Source organism: Lichenostomus cassidix, chromosome 2 (genome assembly GCF_008360975.1).
Source record: "Lichenostomus cassidix isolate B80296 chromosome 2, HeHo_3.0, whole genome shotgun sequence".
Classification (NCBI taxonomy): Eukaryota; Metazoa; Chordata; class Aves; order Passeriformes; family Meliphagidae; genus Lichenostomus; species Lichenostomus cassidix.
Window position 1 is genome coordinate 95,688,268 of NC_139482.1, and position 19,913 is coordinate 95,708,180.

Genomic DNA, 19,913 nt, shown 5'->3' on the forward strand with positions numbered 1-19,913 from the left:
GATCACATATACAGGAAAGATAGGTCTTTAACAGAATTTGCAATTCTTCATATTTCAGAAAACCCCCAGTTTCATCCAAGCATCATTTCTGTAATGACATTGATGTTTGGAAGCTATTAAAATGTTTTCTGTGGTTTTTTTATATCTAAAAGCTCATTTAAGCTCTGCATGCTACTTTAGCTGTAATCATAGGACTGAGTTAAGAAGCTCTACACATTACGGAAGAGGCAATTTGCTGAAATAATCTTCGTATTTTGAAAACATTTACCACTTTCAGGTAATGGAAAAAAAATCAGAAATATATGCACCTAGAAACTGGATATTTGTTCAGAAGACAGATATCTTAACACAGAAGTTACCTTATATCTAGAAACCCTAAGCCATTCCTGGATCTATGGGATGATTGTACAAGATATGCAGGAGAACTTTAGCACTGTGTTACTCCAAAAGAAAACTACAATGGTAAAGTAATATCCAGCACTCCTGCAAGAAAGAGCTCTTAAATGGAAGTTAATGAGATGAGTTACTGTGGACCAATAGACTGAGATGCAAAGAAAGAAACAAGATGCTAGCATCAATTTTCCCAGCTGTCCACACCTGGTGGCATTAATAGCAGGAGTATCTAAAAATAAATGTGCCAGGCCTTGGTAGAGGAATGAGGGTCTTACCCCCAAGAAACAATGGAGAGAAGCCTGAAGAGAAAAAGGAGGAGAAGGTGTGCATTTAGTTTATGAGAAGGTTCAGAGTTGTTAAAGTCCTAGGTGAGGGGGAAAAGAAAAGAAAAAAAGAAGGTTTACATTGAGAAGCAGGTATATTTCGATTCATAAGTCTTCTTAGATGCTTATTCATATTTTATTTTTTCATAAGACATATTTAAAGAGAATGAAATATGAGTAAAATAAAAGCATTGATTGATTTTGGCTTAGCATATTCTTTAGAGTACTTTTGGTGCAAATGCTGTCAAATCCCAGGATCTTCAGACAGGGTATGTGCTATGCCATGAAGATCCCCCACCCCTTCATGGCCTACAGGGGGACAATGTGCATCACCATGTTCTTCTTGGACTGCAGGGAATCTCTGACCTGGCACCTGTGGAACCTCCTCCCCCTCCTTCTCTGGCCTGGGTTTCTGCAGGGGCAAGGACGTGCAGATGTTCAACACCTGAAATTCAGACACATGGAAAGTCAGGATAATCACTCAGACTCACTCTCATTTGATGGTACTTATAAAAATGCTGCCTTTGATGAGGTGCAAAACAGCAACAGAAAAAAACTCAAGCTGTAACAGCACCTCCAGCTGCCACAGTGCCTGCAGACCTGTTTGGGGCGGCAGAGAAGCAACCAGAGCCCAGTTTAGTCCGAGCTAGAGCATGAGCCAGCCTTTGTGTTTAACCAGCTTGTTTTTTGTTCTGCATGTATGAAATAACTCTTGTTGCTCACCTGCCTCTCAGCACTGTGGTGCAACTTAGAAATGGCAGCAAATTCATCCTGCACGTCATGCCAGTAACATGTGACACCATGTCACATGTGCTCCATTATCTGCTGGGAAAGCTCACGTAGAGAGTCAGTGCCTGTGGTCTGGGTACCATTTCCATTGTTAAACACTGATTTATAGTATCAAATAGGCTGATAATAGTCAAAATTTTCCCAGTCATCCGTAGCACATAGGCCTGAGGTAAGCTTCACTGTTCTTATCCTTAAAGCCAAACGATTTATCTGTAAATTCAAAGTAAACTTAAAAGTTTCCTGGAAAAAGCAGCTTTCATATTGAGGGATCTAAATTCTGAACAGACTTGACAAGTCTTCTCTCTCTCTGTTTGTCCAATCTACATTCCCTGAAAGAAAAGAGGAAAGGAAAGGAATGCCCATACACCCTAACACACATCATAGAAAAAGCTAATTCAAACACTGTGGGAAAATCTTTGAACTAGTAATGTACAAAATAAAGTCCAGCACTATCCATATGAAAGAGAGACATCTGAATTTATTGTATTAAATGAAAAATCTAATCTATAAAATAAAAGAGATGATAAGCAAAATGGTATTCTATTCCACTTATACAGAAAAAATAAGGACTAAATCAACCAAGTTAAAATTTAAATATGCAATATTACAAGCCTTGAAATTCAAACTTCATTTTTTTATAACTGGTGATTCTAACCTAAAAATCAGAATTATGGCCTGTAAAATCTTTAGATGTCTGCGACTCAAACAATTAAAACAAAAATTGTTGAAAAAATGTCACCTATTTCAACTTACCTAAAAGGCAATATAAGAAAATGAAACAACCTTTTTTCTTCCATCACCAAATCATAATCTATTAATTCAGTGTACTTTGCCAACAAATTCACAAATGTTTGAAAATCCAAATGGGTTTTAGATTTGTTCTGAATTTTAAGGGACTCTCAGTCAATGGGTGTTAAGTAGCTTAAAGCCAACTTTGTAAAATTTGAAAAATTCTTCTTTTCCTCAATATTGATATACTTTGATAATTATAGTTATGTCACTGACGATGTCCTCTGATGTTCAAATTCTATAAACAATTCTATAAACTGCAACTAGTTGGCTATGCTTTGAGTGTTTGGGTTTCAGTTAATATAAATTCAAACTAAAAAATATTTTCCCACAGCTGGTCTGTAGAAATTCCTCTAACAATTTGGTCCCCCCCTTTTTTTTTTCTTTTTTTTCAATCTCGGCTGAGACACAGCTTCCAAGTTAGAGCAGATCTTGGTTGCAATTTGATTTGTACCAATGTAACCAAGTTTTGAGAAAATGGCTTACAGAACAAACAAAGAAATAAAGAATCAAGTGTTCTCCATGTAACAGTGGTCTAACAATAGTTTCACTTTATGTGTAGAGCTTTTGTTTCTGGATCTGGGAACAGCATATGGGCAATTCCTCTTACCCTCAGAGGTCAGATTCCATTATATCTGACCTCCACATTACAAATTAGCAAACAAAGCCATTTGTGAGTCTTCACTGCTTGTTATTGTTATTCATGCAAATCTGCTGCAATGCGCCATTTAGGACAGTCCTTGTTGTAGCCCAACTACACCACAATCTACACCAATGACCAATAGACTGAGATACAAAGAAAGAAACAAGATGTTAGCATCAATTTTCCCAGTTGTCCACATCTGCTGGCATTTATAGCAGGAATATCTAAAAATAAATGTGCCAGTCCATGGTGGAGGAATGAGGTTCTTGCCCCCAAGAAACAATGGAGAGTAGCCTGAAGAGAAAAAGGAGGAGAAGGTGTGCATTTAGTTTTTGAGAAGGTTCAGAGCTGTTAAAGTCCTAGGTGAGGGGGAAAAGAAAAGAAAAAAAGAAGGTTTACACTGAGAAGCAGGTATATTTCGATTCATAAGTCTTCTTAGATACTTATTCATATTTTATTTTTTCATAAGACATATTTAAAGAGAACGAAATATGAGTAAAATAAAAGCATTGATTGATTTTGGCTTAGCATATTCTTTAGAGCATTTTTGGTGCAAATGCTATCAAATCCCAGGATCTTCAGACAGGGTATGCCCATGAAGATGCCCATTGAAGCTATATTAAACTCGGGGAAGCAGTAGGAGGATGCTAGTTGTTTTCGAGTTGACCTAAAATAGCAAAATTTTAAGCATGACTGTTATATCCACTTAAACACAAAATCTGTAGTCAGAGTAGTCAGACTACATGAACTCCTGTTTTTGATGATAACAAAGTGGACTGTACTAGATTACAGTCATGGTAACAGCTGAGAGATGGGCTGTTTGGTCTTATAAATTCATTCTGTATATAATTTACATAATTTTCTGTGACTCAGCAGTCGTTTGTAAAATAGTTTTCATTATATAAAACTTCATGCACTCTGAGCCAAGCATCTTTGTAGCATTTATCCCTTCAAGTTTGACTTTAAATTATGAACATTTCTATGTAAAAGAAAAATTAATCTATTTTATGTTGTTAATCATAAAGGAAAAAAATTCCAAAATTTCATGGCACATTGATGTATGTGTGTGGGACATATAGCACTTTTGCGTAACAAATGAGTTACATAGTCTGTAAGGTAAGAAGATAACCACATTCCTGTTTTCCTGGTTCTTCCTGTCCCCAAGTTTAAATGCCTTTTCACTACATGCGTATGGGAACTATTACATGTAATATGTAGTAGATTACAGGTAATAAGTCTCCACTGAACAGCTTATAACTAGTTTACTTACTACCAGGGGTTTTATGTCCCCTTCTCTTTTGCTGGAAATGTTTAAGTTGAAAATCAATGGGAACTTTTTCCTTTGTCAGTTATATAAACATAGATCAGTATAGTCATTAGGATTTTCTATTTAGGACCTTCCCATATGTTTAGGATTTCCAACAAAGACTTTACACATCATAAAATCACACTAATGCCATAGAGTATTAATTTCTATTTAAAAAATTGGAAAAGGAAGAACAAATTCTGGGATGTTTAATTTTTTAAAATATATAATATATAACTAATAATACAGAAAGTGTATTATGAATATGATTGACAATATATTTATCTCCTTTTCCTCTTTCTTATTTTTAATAGCCAACCCTCCCAGTGTTTCAAGCCACAGTCCTAGCAATTTCAGTGATGCACGGGGACAAAACCATCCATACAATTATAAATCTACCTCAGTGCTTTGGCAAAACATAAATCTATAAAAGTACTGTATTTTTCACCTTCATTGAGGGCCTCTATCCCAGCCAAGAGTCAGACTTTCTTAAAAAAATTTGACCTTCTTTAAAAATTTGATCTGCTCCTTTGTATGCAAATAAAATAGCAATTTAAGCATAGACATTTTCTATCTGTCTTAGTTGTAATTAGATAGCTCATAATTCTTAAGAGGATATTTTATTTTTGCTTTAATCATCATAATGTTCTAGCCAATCTAGAAGTTATAGTTGTGTAAAATATGACTAAATAATATAGTATGTCTGACAATCCACAGTACCTTGTTGTATCTTTCTACATTTTACAAGAATTTTTTCCATGCCATTTGCCAGGAATAAGGACTAAAATGCATCCTGAAATGCTGCACTGTTCATTGTAGCTGTTCTGATACACTGCTGAGCTAAACCACCTCTAATATCAATACTTTTTATTTCCAAAACTAGTCATATCCGGGCACTTAAGAGTGTTTACGCCAACTGGGCCAGTATCTTTTTTTTAAAGTTATGAACGATTTTCTCAAACAAGGAAGTTCTATTAATATAAGTTTACAGGCAAGAAGCCCATGTCTATGTTCTTCTCTGACTCATCTGTTATCAAAAGAATGAGCGTCAGCTTTAGAAAACTATTTTACAACTGCAGCCTGAAACTTCAAAACTGTTTAGAATCTTTCAAAGTTAAAAATTTGCAATGTTAACATCTCAGATTAAACAAAGAGTAACAGAGGGAGAAAAAAACACTAGCTGTATTTGTGTCATGGAAAGATACAAAGACAGGATTTATCATACCTGATCAACATCTGTGGTAACACCCTATCCAAACCTGGTAATCTATTTAAAGCTTTGCCCAGTGTGGGATGCTTCATCTAAAGAGGAAGTCTCGCTACTCTCCGAAATTCCAAGATAATTGTGTAATGCTGTTGAAAGCTTAGGAGACGCAACTATTTCCTAAATTGACCAAATACTAAGCTGAGCCCTGAGGCTTCCTTAAAGCTCAGGACTCTGCCTACGACCACAGCCAGGATGTAGCTCCCTGGTAACCCCTCCTTGTACTTGCTCCCCGTCAAATGCATGTCTCAGACAACAGCTGTACTCGACGCTGCTCAAAAAACTTTAAAACAATGGGAACTATGAAAACAACTCCTTTAAAAAAGTGAAAACTAGAGACAGGAGGCTTTTAATGAAAAGCCAGACATAAGGCTGGAGGATAAGCAGAGTGTTGCTACTAAAAAGCACCTGTGATAATGTGTGTGCACCCTCACTCCTGCAAGTTTTACTTAAATATCTTTCACATTTGAGGACAAGGTCTCTTCTAGAAAGGGATATTTTAGTGCTGCTGGATGAGATAGCTTGCTGTGCTAACTATGAAAACTGTCACATCCGTAACGAATAACTTTTGATGAAATATTTAAGTAACAGGATCTTCTCGGATTTCTAGTGGCATTGTCTCAGAGAGCACTCAAGCCTGCACAGATTATAAAGTCAGTGGAATTTCTTTAGTAGTGAATTGCTGCTCATTTTCTCAGAAAGAATTGTAAATGTAGCTGTATATTTTATTGTAATGTATCATTTCATCTTAGAAGTAGCAGAACACCTGGGGTTATCTCAGTGTCACCCTACGTAGCTCTACTTTTTGAAGCTGGTAATTGTCAAACAATTTCAGCATGAATGTTTATCACATAAGGCCTCAGATCTGGAAAACATTTTTAAAATTAGTTGTAAAATACTGCTTGAATTATTTCTGACTTGATCTGAATAAAATATAAACTAAAAATATCTTTGGACTGAGTAGCTGTATTGAGGGATATTTTTCTCCCTCTGTTCTGAGTCCGAGCATTTTGATATCAGGATTTGACAGCTCTATTTTTCTGAAAGGCCAGCAAAATGTTAAAGAGAAGAACTAAGATCTTAAGAGTAAAAAACTAGGTTCTTTTTGAAAAATAATCAACATTCACCTTGGGCTGGTGTGCAATTTGCAAAGATGTCAGTGGGCTTGCATTTTTATCTACTACAGCTTGAAAATCACACAGATTAATCCTGAATTTCTTTAGAGACAGAAAAGCTTCTAGAAATCGATATTTTAAGAAAATGAATAAAAATTAATGCATATTGAAATTGCACAGAAGAAGGTTTGAGACAAACAACATGCTACCCAATGATAAATATATATAGGGTGTTAGAATCAGAGTGTGTTGTCTGTCAGGAATGAAAATGTAAGCATATAATATGGAAGGAGGAGAAAAAGATTTATCTTTAGTAAAAAATATATAAAGAAAAAAAAGAGTTCAGAATATTTACAGAAGTCAAACAGTTGAAATAGGCTAAATAAAACCTTCATAAATGCTAGACAGTACATTTTTCTCTAATGCAAAAATGAGCTGGAAGGCTTTCTAGACTTTCATTTATTTGGAATTTCTAGATGTGAATGTTGCAAAACTGCCTAGCAACACTGAGTGTCCAGTTCCTTATTGTTGACAGGATTGGAATATCTAGCTCTATTAGCTTCTTATGAAAACTCTGAGCCTTAATCCATCATTTTGTGGTTAAAAAAGATGCTTCGTAAAAAATCTACAATCTTTGAGGAGCTAAAGGATGTTTCTATCCTCTTTCATTCGTGTTACAGACCATGCATTGCTTTCTTTAGTATTTTGTCTTAAGACAGTTATTATACCAGTGAACCCTCATTAAATTTTCTCTTTAATATTCCTCAAAAGGACATGCAGGAAATCAGTTTTCCTGCTCACTATGGACTGTGAGTAAATTCTGCTCTGCTCTTTACCAGGTGTCCCAGGTTTTGCTACTAGCATCAATGATGGCTGGGAGTAGAAGGAAAAGCAGGAGTCTGGAGTATGCATCAGGTATTTTGAAAAACTATTTTGAAATGGTGCAGAATGATCTAAAGATAAATGTCTTGACAGATGAGAAAAATATTTTCAAGGGATAATGACCAGCTTCTGGGGGTTTCTTTGCTGGTTTATTTTTTTCCCTCCCCACTGAAGACAGTCAGTTGTGATATCATACCTAATGGCCAAATGGAGGTTGATAACATTTCCTCTGAGAAACTTCTGGTGTGACTTCTAAATCATGCGTCTATCTTTTGCACATCTGAGTCTCCCATTTTCCCAAGTTGTGCTTCTGCTGTACTTCAGTCCTCAGGGCAAAGAAAAGCAGTCTTGTCCTGCACTGACAGTCCTTTGTGTAGCGGCTCGGGTTGCCCAGAGGGTTGCCTCACATCTCCCCACTTTTAGAACATTACCTTTAAAAACAAAACCAACAAACAAAAAATTAAAAATATTTCATTAAAGCCCTTTTTCATTACTTGGCATGCACTGAAAACCACGTGTCAGCTAGTGGGTGTATATAAATACACAGCAGTGAGTCTGCAGCTGTCTTCAGAAAGAAATATGCTGCTGCTGAAGCAGAGCAGGATCATGTCATCTTGGAGTGTACAACCTATCAAGCAGTAATTTGGGGCTAGATTGCAATTTTGACCTCATGCTAGCAGTGAGGAAGATGAGCTGTATGCTAATAACAGTTCCAGCGCTGCTCCCTGTTGCGCTGGGAGTGCACACACAGCAGCTGCTGCTGCCCTCTCGGAGCGCTGTGCACAGCCTCTCCCACACCAGCCCGCCTCTGCTGACATCTGGGTACAAACAGCATCATCTCTTCAACCGTGTCAAGGCTGCTGCCTGCCATTAATCAAGTTTCTGTCATCACTTTTGTCAGGTCCTGATGAAACAGATGAAGTTCTGAACAGAGCAAAATAAGGAAACAGAAGAATATGCTATTCTTCTTCTTCATTTCTCTGCATATATTTATGGAGAAATGCTAGCCAACAGCTTGTCATTTCACTGAGACATATCCACGTAGTGATACAACTTTCAGACAGTTAAATGGGAGGCTTGGAGCTAAAACAGAAATCTGGGAAGAACAATCTGGGACGAAACCTCTCACTTTGAAGCATCACCAGCTAAATGCTGTTTAATCCATAAATAGTGAGCTGATATGAACCCACAGCCATCCTTCTACTAAAGTGAGAGCCAATAACAGACCCCTGACTTGAGAGAATTACAAGATTGAGATTTAAGAAAGTGATTCGTGGTTTGTATTGGACAAACAATTATCTAGCACTAGTACCAGAGAATCTACTCACTGCTTTCTGAAATGGTCACACAGCTCAAATGGATTCTCAGCGAAACTAGTTATTTTCTAATTGTAGAGCTAATTAAACTGTAAATAGAGACCTGTTGGCACTGGAAACAGTGCTTACATTCATCAGATACAGCCTTCTTATGAAAAGAGCTGTGGAACTATTTTAGGCTGGCTGAACCTCTCTGCACTTATCTAATCCAGGTGTCTTCCAGTATCTGTGGAGAATATTTGCCTAGTGCAAACTAAGAGATAATTTCAAGGCATGTTTTTGTAACAAATGTCTCTCTTAGAGATAAGTATACATCTGCTTCCTTCAGGCAGTGAATAAAGCAACAGATAGATTCTGGGATACTCTTTCCTCTCCTCCTGACATTAGCAATAGGAAGGTATAAATAGCTAGGCAGCCCTTTTACTATGTCCTGCATTCAAAATACAGGAATGAAATTACTAAAAAACCACAGCCATGGGAAAAAAGAAAAAAATAAACATAAACCAGATCAAAACAAAAAAACAGCCAGACGAAAAACCTTCAGAAATATCATAATGTAAGGAAACACAGATTTCTGTTCCATAAAGTGAAGAAGAGAAACACTATCCAACAAAAACAGTGCTAGCTCTCCTAGTGGCCACCATTACATTATTCATTAAAAAGTCAGTGTATTTTTCTTCACTAAATATAGCCATTTAGAACATTTAAATACTACCTGTAAACAGAATGACTTTTCCATGAAAAAATTAAAATTAAAACATATCATTTTATCACTCTTTCATCCAAATATGCATATTTTGCATGAAATTTGCTACTAGTTATAAATGAATGTGTGAACTAAGATGGTAAAGAATTCAGTACTGAATAAAAATATTTTTAGCCCAGCATGTGTCATATATCTTGTATCTTTAGGATGCTATTAATAAAGTGTTCATATATGAAACAAGAAAAAGCCATTGGTAAGGATTGGAAAAATATAATTTTTTGTCATTTACACTTTGAAAACCAATTAAAACTGATTCATTAATAATAGCAGAAAGCTTTCCCTATTTTCTTGCTCATGAATACTTTAGATTATTAACAACCCTTAAAAGTGCCTATATTTGAAAATAAATCCTTGGATAATGCATGCCATCAGACAATGGATTCATTTAGGCAGCCCTGGCAAAATTAGAGTTAAAAGAAGGTGGAAATCAGAGACAGGTGAAGAGAGGCTTAGTGGAATTTTTTTCCTTGTGTTACTTACACAGAGTGTATACACACAGAATAATAAAATTAAAATAAAGATATATATATAAAAACCCATAGTGCTGGTGAAACATGGGGGTTTTTTTTCCTTTTTAAGCAGCGTTAATAACCAAGTTTCAGTGTTCTAACATACAACCTCTTCTTCACTGAGGCCAGCTGAAGTTTCTGTGGTTTGCATTTACCATGTTAACCTGGTGAAATTATCATCAAAAAAAAAAAAAATTGTAAAAATGACAGGCTGGCAACTCTGCTGGGTGTCACTCTATCGATGTCTCATTTATTCTCTCAGGCTACACATGCCAGTACATCAACAGAGTGCACTCAGCTACCTGCAAATGAGCCCATTTCCCCTCTGCTCCCTGTCATTCATTGCCTTGTGCCACTGAAGACCGCAAAGACTTGATCTTGCTAATAATCAGCCCTGTGGTTAATTCTGGAGGCAGAATACAGTCCACCCAGCTCAGTGCTTGGCAGCTATTCTGACTTAGCAGTGTGACATTAGCTAAAACTTATTTTTGTCAGTTCACTAAGAAAATATCACTAGGTGAAGGCATACATATGGTTACATTTTCACATTGACTTCAGAAAAATGTTTTCAGGATATTTGGAAAAATGCCTGTTTTAAAGACAGAACTGAAGTTTAGTAGAGAAAAGAGGTTTTCTGCATACTGTGTCTATTACAAGTGCTACAGGTGAACCTGAGTATGATGCTTTTGAAAAAGTGCTTACAGGATCAAAAAAAATATCTAAGAGTTGCCATTCAAAACACGCCAGCTGACAGTCTTCAATTTTTAGCAATTCAGAGGAAGATATGAGGCTGAGTAGGAAAACATGTAGGGAATATAACTGAATGACAATTATATAAAACAATTTAGATCAACTTACAGATGAAATTATCAGCAACAAATATCTTTAAGATCTGTAGTCATAAGAAAATGTACATATTTTTCCAAGACTGTTTAATTGTCTTAACAAGCTCTGAAAGCTTGCCAAAAATTGAGAAGTCTCACATTGTTCATGTTACTGTCCAAGAACATTCAGGCAATTACAGCTCTTGCAGATGTCATGATGTCAGATTCGTGGCCAATGACAAGCCATGTGATTTTCTGCTGCCTTCACAAACATCAACTGATCAATGTCTAGTCTCTAAAAGTATATAAAAGTATGCAGTAAGAAAAGAAACAGCAATAGCAATACTTAGAGAACATGGAATGGTATTGCAATATCCTGGGAGTCCAAGATTCAGTTTCAATGCCTAGGAAAGTCACGTGAGAAATCTTGAAATTAAATTTGTGTTAGGGACAATATTTATAAGTCTATAAAAAGTTATTAAAAATATGTCTAAATCTGCAGTTCATGCATATACCACTTCAAAACTGTGTTCAATACAGAAATACAAATATTTTTATAATTTTTATGATCTTGATGACAGAAAATTTCCCCAGTACATTTCTTTTGAATTGATCAGAAGATAGAAAGCATCTAACTCCATTGTCAAATATTTCTACATACGACTATTGTGTTTTCAACACTTTTTCAAAATCTGAAAGTTGAGAACATTAAATATATATTTCCAACTGCATCTCCAGTCAAATCACTGCTGTATGAGTATTTCTTTTGAGAAACTGTACCCTACTCAAGCCAGAACACAATTTACACTACAATAGTTGCTTCAGTAATTTTCTCCTTCTTGTCATTTCTGCCTGATGTGAATCTACAGTATTTGAAGGATGCAAGCCCTGTGCATGAACAGCAGGCCACCTCTTCTTTTGTGTGATGAGAACCATACCTTTGAGAAATGTGGCAGATTCTTGAAAAGACAGGTTGGAAACAGAATATTATTTCCTTATTCTTTAGCACAATTTTTGGTTATTTATAAATTCTAAAGGAAGAATAACATTGGAGAAAAGCAAAAAACAGGAGGCACTCAGTACTAGGTTCTCTTTTCTTCTGAAGTTAATTAATGGCCAGGCTTGTGAAAATTACTAGGTGGCTGTGATATATAGGGATAATGACATGAGTGTGGAAAACTCACTTTCTAATGTAAATAAAGTATATTACATAGCTTACAGATACTATTATTACTAATTAACAGTGATAATATTCAAAATTATATTGAGCTTTATTAATGTCACCCAAAGTTTTTACAAGTCCATAAATTAATGATACAAAATGACTACTCCATCAGTATTTTAAGAATAATTATTTCCTGTTTTGACTTAGACTTGGTACTTTAATTACAGTTACATCAGAATAAAAACAAAATGTCATAATGTGGGCTAAAATGGGAATATCTTCCAAATCCAAAAACTTATTACTTAGAATGTTTTTATCCTTTGCAATGATGTATAGCATTAGTATTAGTGGAAAAGAGGAACCTCCATGACAATTTTGAAGTTCTCTTATACTGTTTTCCAGAACTGTAGAGAAGTTAAAATAATGTAATATTATTTTAATATTATTATAATATAATAATATTAAACATCTTCAGATGTTTAATATTATCCAAGCAATAAACTACAGAAGCAACTCCCTTTAGAATAAACTGCCTTTATGAAGGAAGTACACTAAACTACGTGGTAAATTATATAAAAGTAGTAGAGAAGTGCCCTGACACAAACTGAAATGCTAGATGTTTTAGTAACATCAAAAGTTTTATCAGTGGTTTATTAATTTTAAATGACATAACCATAGAACTTGTTCATAAAAAGGAAAATATATGTGGCAATTATGCGCCCTGAGCCAAAACTCATGTGTAATGCACTGTGCCCTCATGAGAAGCAAACCACTTATGTATGTTAGATGTTGCCTTGCCAGCTCTTTCTGTGAAGTGGAAGCAGATTCAATTCATGACAGTTTAATCCAGCCTTTTCATTTTGGAAAAAAAACCTCCAAACCCAAAACATGCCAATGTATAGTTTAATTTGGCTTTATACTTGTGAGGGAAGAAGATGCTCACTATGTGTGAAAAGGCAATTGAAAAATCAGATGAGAGTAAGAGTTGCCTTCCCGGGGGACACTGATCTAGCTGCCCCCAAGTGATGACCACAGACATTGCTGGGGGAGAGCTGCTTGCCCCTGTCCCAGTGCCCTGTCCTGCCCAGAGATCACAACCACTGCCTTGGCAGGTCAGTGGGCACATCCCTGCCTGTGCTTCCAGTATCTATGGGCCTGTTCTCCATTATTTGCCAGACCTTTTTTTGGGGAGATGGGGGTTACTGGTATTGCCTGCATCAACAACCTCCTGTGACAACAAATTCTGCAAGTTCAGCACCCGTAAAAATGTGGTTTTATATGTTTTAAACAAACATCATGGAAGAAAGATTTTCTCACTTAGGTTTTTTCTCACTTAGGCCTTTTGTTTTGCAGCTCATTGTAGACATTTATATTGATATTGACTGACTCATCAAATACAGTAATTTGTATGAAATTAAATTGTCTAGCTATTATTTAGATGCAACTGTTTTTTCTGCACCACTTTATAAGTCAATTGCATATCTACATATGCAATTTAGCACAGAAGATACATCCAGTTAAACAGGAAATTAAATAGGAAAACAGAGAAATTAGAAAGTCTCACTAGGGAAGAAAATATAAACAATAAATTAATAATATCATAAATGAGCTTCCAAATTTGCATCTGCTCTGCTGCAAATACAAACATTTGTAACATGTATTTAGGTTGGGTATATTGTACCTGATTTAGAAACAGTAAAATTCAGGAATTTACATTAAAGTACCTGTTGAGATTATGTCACAGATTTTAAGATAATGCAATAATTACATGCTATTGCTGACTGCAGAAAGCACAAAAAAATAAAGAGAGTTTATACATGCAGTTTCACTGACATTTACAGAAAGCCTTTACAAAACTGCTATCATCCTACTGATTTAGAATACTAATTTCAGGAATTTGGTAGTCAGTTAAAGCAATAAACACAAAGCTACTCTATCTATCCAGGTTGTCTTTACTCTCCATCTGCAATAGGTCAACTACAGACTGCATACATATAGGCAACCAATATTTGGGGTTTTGGGGGGGGTTGGGGTTTTTAGTTTTGGGTTTTTGTGGTTTTTTTGGTTTTTTTTTAATTTCATATACTGGTGTATTTTTTTACCAATAGTAGCTTTGGAACCAAAAGGATGAGAAAGCATGGGGTCAGAGCAAGCAAGAAAGGCCTTCAGGGCCAGAAATGATACTTTTAAATGGACTCTGAAATGTATTGAGAGGCAGATTGAAAAACAGATTAACATACAAGGGTAATTTTCTCCTGTGGGGAAGCTCTCATCTTAACTCTCTTGTCCATTTCTGCCCCCTTCCATTCCCAATACCCTGATCTCTTTGCTTTCTCTCCTTCGTTTTTGCAATCGTCTTTCAGCTGGCACTTCACAAGGTTAATTTTAACTGAGCAGTCAGTGATGTTTGGCCATCATAGTGCCTTTTTGGTGTTTCCAAAAGAGAGGTACCTGGAATTTATGGGGTTTTTTTGCATCTGACACACCCTGACACTTCTTTGTTAGGTTGCTGCTCCTTGAGGTAGGTGAAAAGCCAAACAGCAGGAAATTCCCAGAGAAACTGGAAGTTTCAACAGTTAAGCTCAGAAGTGCAATAAAGATACCATTAATGGTATCAAGACCCTGTCATATAGAGTCTTTGATATGTTGATCTTGAGAGAACTTTCAGAATGTAAAAGGACTGAAGTCAGAGCAGTAAAGAAGAAAAAAAGTTATGAATAGACAGCTTTAAAAAAAAAAGATGCAGAGATAAGACTTCATCCTGTAATGAATGAGTCACAAAAATAATAAATAAAAGAAGACTGAAGACTCCTTCAAAAACCTCAGAAAAAGTTCTTTCAAACTCATCTCTACGACATTTAACAGAAGGGAAATTTAAAGTTACAGTGCATCCTATATTGAAAGTGTTATAAGATGGCTTTGGTCAAACACCTTCACAAAACTCAGAATTACAAAATCATCTTCATTTGGGCACCTTCAAGTGACATACAAAAATGCCATGCACATAGATGCACAACAATATCCACTGCTTGTTCACCTTTCATCAGTTTATTGGGATAGAACCCATCTGATACAGAAAATATTTAAAAAAAAAAAAGTTATTTGAATTATAGAAACCAAGCTTGTCAGGAGTCAGGAGTAGGCAGCTCTTTAAAGTTCATCTTATGTAGAGTGCAGTAGGGAAAGAACAAGGGACAATGTAAATGAGATCAGTGACTAATTTTCCCAGTGGTAGAACTCCTACACATTTTAACTGCAGATCAGTAAGAATATACTTGGTAGAAGAGATACCTATGTTAAATAATGCCAGTAGAGAGGAAGAAGTCAAACTGGCTACAGAAGCAGTCATGGGAATATATAAGCTGAAGGGAACAAGCACGTAAGAGGGAAAGCAGAGCTACCAGTGTAAGTACAAAACAGGAGATGCAGACACAGAGGGAGTCAGTGCTCCCAGTAATGAGAGACTAATCTCCCCCTATTTAGGTTGTCTTATAATGCCAGCAATAATTATTGAGCCCACCCAGCAGTTTTCATTTTTAATATCCAGTAAACTTTTCTCTGTGTGTCTGTGTGTGTTTTTAATTATTATATTATGGAGGTATACACTTCTCCCTTAATATATTCCTCTTCTATTTGTAACAATAAAAAATTTTAAATTGAATACCAGTCTTGAGCCATGATAGCATAAAATGTATTGCACCAGCTGATACAGCATGCCCCTACATCAGTTTTGGGAAATTGTCTCTTTTCTGGTCTAAAACAAGAGCAGCAAAACTGAAGCTGCTTTTCAAGCTTAGGAATACTTCTTAAAGTTTAACCTAATTAGGACTTCATTTGAGAAAATCTGACTACAAAGGCCACACATACAGTGCAGGAGTATATTGGCAATGGCGGGTGCAGGTGTCTCCTCAATGAATCATTTTTGCAGCCACTGACTTTGACACTGAAGACAGTGTAAGAACTTTTGTTTTTCTAATGCGATGTAGATTGACCATACTTAAAGAGGTGAGAAGAACCTGGATTGAACACTCCTATAGATGTGAAGGATGTAGCTCTTCCTCCTGAAGAAATGTTTTTATTTTGGGAAATGCCTGCTTTGGCAATTCCTTCTCTTTGCTGCAGAAATGAGATATGAATCCACTTTATTATTATCACAAGCATCACACAGGGTCACATACAGTTCCCACCAGTCCTATTTGGGGAAATATGAGTAGCCCTGTGTGCATCTGGTTAGAGCTCTTCATATTTCATGGCACGAGCATATCGTGCACAGCTAAAAGGAATTTTTACTCAGCCAGTAATGCTTCTCTTGTAATTGCTCTTGAAAAAGCATTGATAGATCCATCTGAGTTCAACCTCTTGTGGAAAACAAACCCTTGTTGCAGCAATCACAGTACATTTATAAATAGCTTTAAAAAGTCCCTTTGTTATACTGTTCTACAGACAGAAATACTGTCCTGCAAAATGACAGACGTTTTTGAGTTGCAATTAAGAATCTAGTACAATCTTAATACAGCAGATGGAGAACATTGATGTGAGTTTACTGTGAAAGAGTAGCAGTGATGGTGACAAGGTGGAAAAACAATTAGCCATAAACTGAGAGTGCAGTGACATACATCCTTTGCATGTGCTGCACTGCACCTTCACGTTTTTGTTGAGGGCAGTAGATAAAAATGTAGTTTTTCATTAAATGCATGGTATAAATGCCCTCTTTCCCCCCACCATTACAAGGCCATCTTCTTTTGTGCACCTGCAGTTACACGCAAAAAAATTCATAAGCATATACAGACATCTATAATTTTTCCACAGATCATCAATTTATTTTTTCCAATTATGATAGCAAGAACAAATTTTCAAAAATAAGATCAGCTCTCTGATCAGACAGCCAACAATGCACCACGTGTCTTTACTACGTTTAAAAACCTCCTTTGTGAAATTCCCTTGCATTATAGACAAAGCAGTGTAGTCCTAGAGTATAGGTTACATAAAAAAGAAAACCCAAACCCTCTAGTGATTCACCTCCTCCTTCACCCCCTCATCACTTTGCTTTACAGGAGTCAGCAAGAGCTATTTGCAGAGTGCTGTCAGACACATCAAAGTGACATCAGCGAATACTCAGTTATTACTACAAACGTAAACTGTAGAGTTATATAACGGTTTGGGTTGGAAGGGACCTTCGATACTATCTAGCTCCAGCCCCACTGCCACGGGCAGGGACACTTTCTACTAGAGCAGGTTGCTCAGAGCCCCATCCAGCCTGGCCTTGAACACTTCCAGGGATCAGGCATCCATAGCTCCTCTGGGCAACCTGTTCCAGTATCTCACCACCCTCACAGTAAAGAGTTTCTTCCTAACATTTAATCTAAACCCACCATCCTTCAGTTTGAAGCTATTCCCCCTTGTCCGGTCACTACACGCCCTCGTAAAAAGTCCCTGTCCATCTTTCTTGCAGGCTCCCTTCAGTACTGGAATGAATAAATCATGCCCTGGCGTAGCTTACGGCTATGTCCTCTCACCCTGTCACTAGCAGCCTGAGAGAAGAGACTACACCCTCCCTCCAGGTAGTGCAGACACGCGGACCTTTCGGAGACACCGCCGCCCCCGCGCTGCCATCCCGCCCGGCGGCCTGGCTCCGGCCGTGGGCGGGAGCGCTGCCGCGGGGCCTCATGGGAGCTGTAGTTCTCTGCTCTCCCGCCGGCGGGCAGCGGGACGACGAGCGCTCCCGGCGTGCTTCGCGCGCAGCGCCGGGCGGCGGGGGAAGCGGCGAGGCCGGGGCGGAAGCGGGCGGACTACATTTCCCGAGGTGCTCCGGGCCGCCCCCGGCCGGGCGGGCGGCGGGGCCGCGCGGCGGTTGAATGCGGGCGGGCGGAGCGGCGCGATGGAGCTGTCGGCGCTCGTCAGGAAGCTGGGTAATGGCTCCTCTCCCTCCCGGCCCCTCGGCCCCTGGCGCTGTGTGCAGCGGGCAGCGTGCGGCCCGGCGCTGCTCTGCGGGAGCCTGCCCGCCCCTGCCCGGCCTCCGCCGCCCCCCGCCGCTCTTCTGCCTCTGCCCTTGCGCTCCGCTCCCGCTGCAGACGTGGAGGGGGCGGCGGCGCTGCCCGGGGGGAGATGTTTCCCTAGGGAAATGCCAGAGGCTTCCCCTTCAGATACGGAGCCTTTCGATTCAGTGGGCTTGGATAGATTTTTGTCTGGTTGGTGGGCTCGAGGTTGCTTTCCGCACCCACGACATACTCTGGTAAAGGTTCTGGCGCCAGGCTATATCAACAGAAGTGCATTTGGCACCAGATTATATCAGAATATCTCATAATGTCTCACTGCTTTATAATCATGCAAACGCACTGGATTAGGTTATTGCTGGTGAGTGTAATCATATTTGTCTTCCTGGTAAGCACAGTACTGACAGCAAGAAAGCCCACTTTTTTTTGCAGATCTCTGGCAATATTCTGTTAGTCCAAATAAGAAAAAAGTTATGTCAACTAATTTTATGTGTTCCTTAATCCCTTTTTTTTGGGCAGGTCATGAACTCACAGAGATAAGAGAGCGATCTTTGAAGACTATTCTGTTTAAATTAGATCACAACTTGATTTCCTATGCTGATCTGGTCCACGAAAAAGCGCTTTTTCGTAACCTTTTGGAGTGGTTCAATTTCCCAGTTGTACCAATAAAAGAGGAAGTATTAAATTTTGTGAACAGTTTGATCAAGGTATGACATAATAACATCGATTTATTTTTCAACTATATGTCTTTAGAATGCCAAAGCTAAATGAAGCTATTGGATATTACTTGACTTTGTAGCTCCATGTAATGAGATTTTTAGAGTTTTACAAAGACAGGAATAATAAAGCCACTGTGTGTAGACCAAAATTAAAACAATTTTAGCAACTTCAAGTGGGTCAGAGAGGTAGCTGAGAATTTTTGTTTTCTGGGTTTCTTCTTCCTTTTAGTTTGTCTGCTTCTTCAGTTTCTCATTCAGTGCATCATTTTCAACTTGGAGCATGATTTGTGTCTAAGCATTTGCACTGTTCTTGAAAAGTAAAGATTTGAACATAGGTGCAACTAATTTGAGAAAATGTTACAGAAACTTTACATATCTCAGATTTTTACATTCTTGTGTTTTAATCACTAAACTGCAGCTATGCAGAGTTAAAAAACAACCCATCCTTGATACTGATGGATGGATGGATGGATGTCATGGTTTAACCCAACCAGCAGCCAAGCCCCATGCAGCTGCTTGCTCACTTTCCCATCAGTGGGACTGGGAAGAGAATTGGAATGCTAAAAGGGGGAAGACTCATGGTTTGAGAGAAAGACAATTTAATAGGGAAAGCAAAGGCTGTGTGCACAAGCAAAGCCAAACAAGGGATTCATTCACCACTTCCCATGGGCAGGCAGCAGTTGAGCTATCTCCAGGAGCGCAGGGCCCCATCACACGTAACAGTGACTTGGGAAGACAAATGCCATCGCTCCAAATGTCCTCCCCTTCCTCCTTCTTCCCTACTTTGTATACTGAGCATGATGCCATATGGTCAACAATATCCCTTTGGTCAGTTGGGGTCACCTGTACCTCCTGTGTCTCCTTCCAGCCTCCCATGCACTCCCAGACTCCTTGCCAGCATGACAGTATGGAAAATGCAAAAGCCTTTGGTTCTGCTTGAGCAATGCTCAGCAATAACTAAAACATCTCTATACTATTAACCCTGTGTGCAGCACAAGTCCAAAGTACAGCCCCATGCCACCCACTGGGAAGAAAATTAACTCTACCTCAACACAATGTTCTAGATGAATAAAGGCAAAAAATAGCTTAAGAATTACAGCTCTTTTCCTTCTTCCCC

The 19,913-nt window shown here is 38.0% G+C and overlaps 1 protein-coding gene and 1 long non-coding RNA gene across 2 annotated transcripts in view; one reads left to right on the forward strand and one right to left on the reverse strand.

Moving 5' to 3' along the window:
- Positions 1-830: 830 nt before the first annotated feature.
- LOC146441807 (uncharacterized) lies at positions 831-17,746 on the reverse strand. The gene is made up of 3 exons (XR_014849528.1): positions 17,601-17,746; positions 7,701-7,935; positions 831-1,161 (listed from the first exon to the last, which is right to left on the reverse strand). It is a non-coding gene; the product is annotated as an uncharacterized LOC146441807 (long non-coding RNA).
- A 151-nt stretch (positions 17,747-17,897) lies between these two features.
- RTTN (rotatin) overlaps positions 17,898-19,913 on the forward strand; it is a 78,466-nt gene continuing 76,450 nt past the window's right edge. The window contains exons 1-2 of the mRNA XM_085052458.1: positions 17,898-17,993; positions 18,597-18,784. Coding sequence (XP_084908584.1) covers positions 17,963-17,993; positions 18,597-18,784 — 219 coding nt within the window. The 5' untranslated portion in view covers positions 17,898-17,962. The remainder of the gene's footprint in view (positions 17,994-18,596; positions 18,785-19,913) is intronic.